At 39.1% G+C, this 1,492-nt stretch overlaps 1 protein-coding gene across 1 annotated transcript in view; it reads left to right on the forward strand.

Moving 5' to 3' along the window:
• Window positions 1–1,170: 1,170 nt before the first annotated feature.
• ASB3 (ankyrin repeat and SOCS box containing 3) overlaps window positions 1,171–1,492 on the forward strand; it is a 102,409-nt gene continuing 102,087 nt past the window's right edge. Inside the window, exons 1-2 of the mRNA XM_019662086.1 lie at window positions 1,171–1,191; window positions 1,284–1,489. Coding sequence (XP_019517631.1) covers window positions 1,297–1,489 — 193 coding nt within the window. The 5' untranslated portion in view covers window positions 1,171–1,191; window positions 1,284–1,296. The remainder of the gene's footprint in view (window positions 1,192–1,283; window positions 1,490–1,492) is intronic.

Below are 1,492 nucleotides of genomic sequence, written 5' to 3' on the forward strand. Positions count from 1 at the left end.
TCCACATTTGTGATCATCTAGTTGGTGCTCAGTAAATAACTGTTAACTGAATAATTAAAAATACTCTGTAATAAATATCTCCACTTTCCTAGTAACGGACCTATCCTAGTTGATCTATCAGGTTAATCCATAGCTAACCTTAGCTGTTTGGCTCACTAAAGAATAACTTCTGCAGTTACAGTTTATATTTAAATGTGACCGTGGATAAGTTCAAATTTACTACTGGAAATGCTGTGTGTTTTCTTTTAACCTCTTCCTTCAAACCTTCCTTTTCTGGATAAATTATTTAGAATGTGGTTCTAGAAAATTTTCCAACTATATTGGACTATACATGTTGGTGGTATTTCTTGAATTACCTCCTATACCATTAGAAAAAATAAGAGGAAGGATGGGACAAGAATGTTACTGAGAGGGACTACCCCTTGGGAGATAACTATTACCGAGAATCCCGAATCTTAGCACAGCCTGCCTCATCGTGTGACTACCAAAAAATAGTCTTTGTGAGAGTCATATACTGAGAGCTATACTGGACAGTGACTCCAGGGGAACTTGAAATGAATTTTGAAGGGAGATGATGAGGAAGAGGGCAATAATGCTGTGAAGAACTTTCTGGGCTGGTGTAGGAAAGCTGGACTCATCTTTTTATGATTCTCTTTATTCATTTCAGTACATTCAGTCAGTGGGACTGTTTCATCATGGAAGGAGAACCCGAGTTTAGCCTCTTGTAGAAAGGACCAGCAAGGGCAGGAAAACTAAAATTACTATTTACCTTTGGTTTTTTTTTTATTAGATGTCCTTTATTCCTTTGTAGCCTTTTTGTGTTCAGTTTTTTCCTATAGAGGGCTATAAATTAATTCTTAAGCCTGAGCATTGCTGGTCGTTAAATGGCCATCTCTGCATAACAGAGGATGCATTTGGAATTAATTGGAGGTGTTTAGCTCTCTCATCAGAGTTTCAGTGAGTGCATTTTGGTGGGGTAGGAGTTTGAGCAGAAACCTGCAGGAAGGAGCTGTTGAGACAAGTTTTCCAGAGAAGAAATAATAGAACACTTAAAACTCCCTTGATATCTTTAATGAGACTACCTTTAAGGAATTCACATTCCCCAGAGAGATTTCCTGGGTTAGACTCTAGCAGAGGTCGTGGCATGACGGGTTGCTTTCTCCACTTCAGGCTTTTCCTCCAGCAGTCAGTGTGAGAGATGCTAGACAGGTCCACTTCGATCTGCTAATCTCTAGTTCATTGTTTTATTGACTATAGTGTTTTCTTTCTCCCTTGTTTTGTAGACTGGTCAAAAGAATGGATTTTACAGAGGCTTACTCTGACACATGCTCCACAGTTGGACTTGCTGCCAGGGAAGGCAATGTGAAAGTCTTAAGAAAATTGCTCAAAAAGGGACGTAGCATTGATGTTGCTGATAACAGGGGATGGATGCCAATTCACGAAGCAGCTTATCACAACTCTATAGAATGTTTGCGGATGTTAATTCAAACAG

This window comes from Hipposideros armiger, unplaced genomic scaffold, assembly GCF_001890085.2.
Source record: "Hipposideros armiger isolate ML-2016 unplaced genomic scaffold, ASM189008v1 scaffold_366, whole genome shotgun sequence".
NCBI classification, from domain to species: Eukaryota; Metazoa; Chordata; class Mammalia; order Chiroptera; family Hipposideridae; genus Hipposideros; species Hipposideros armiger.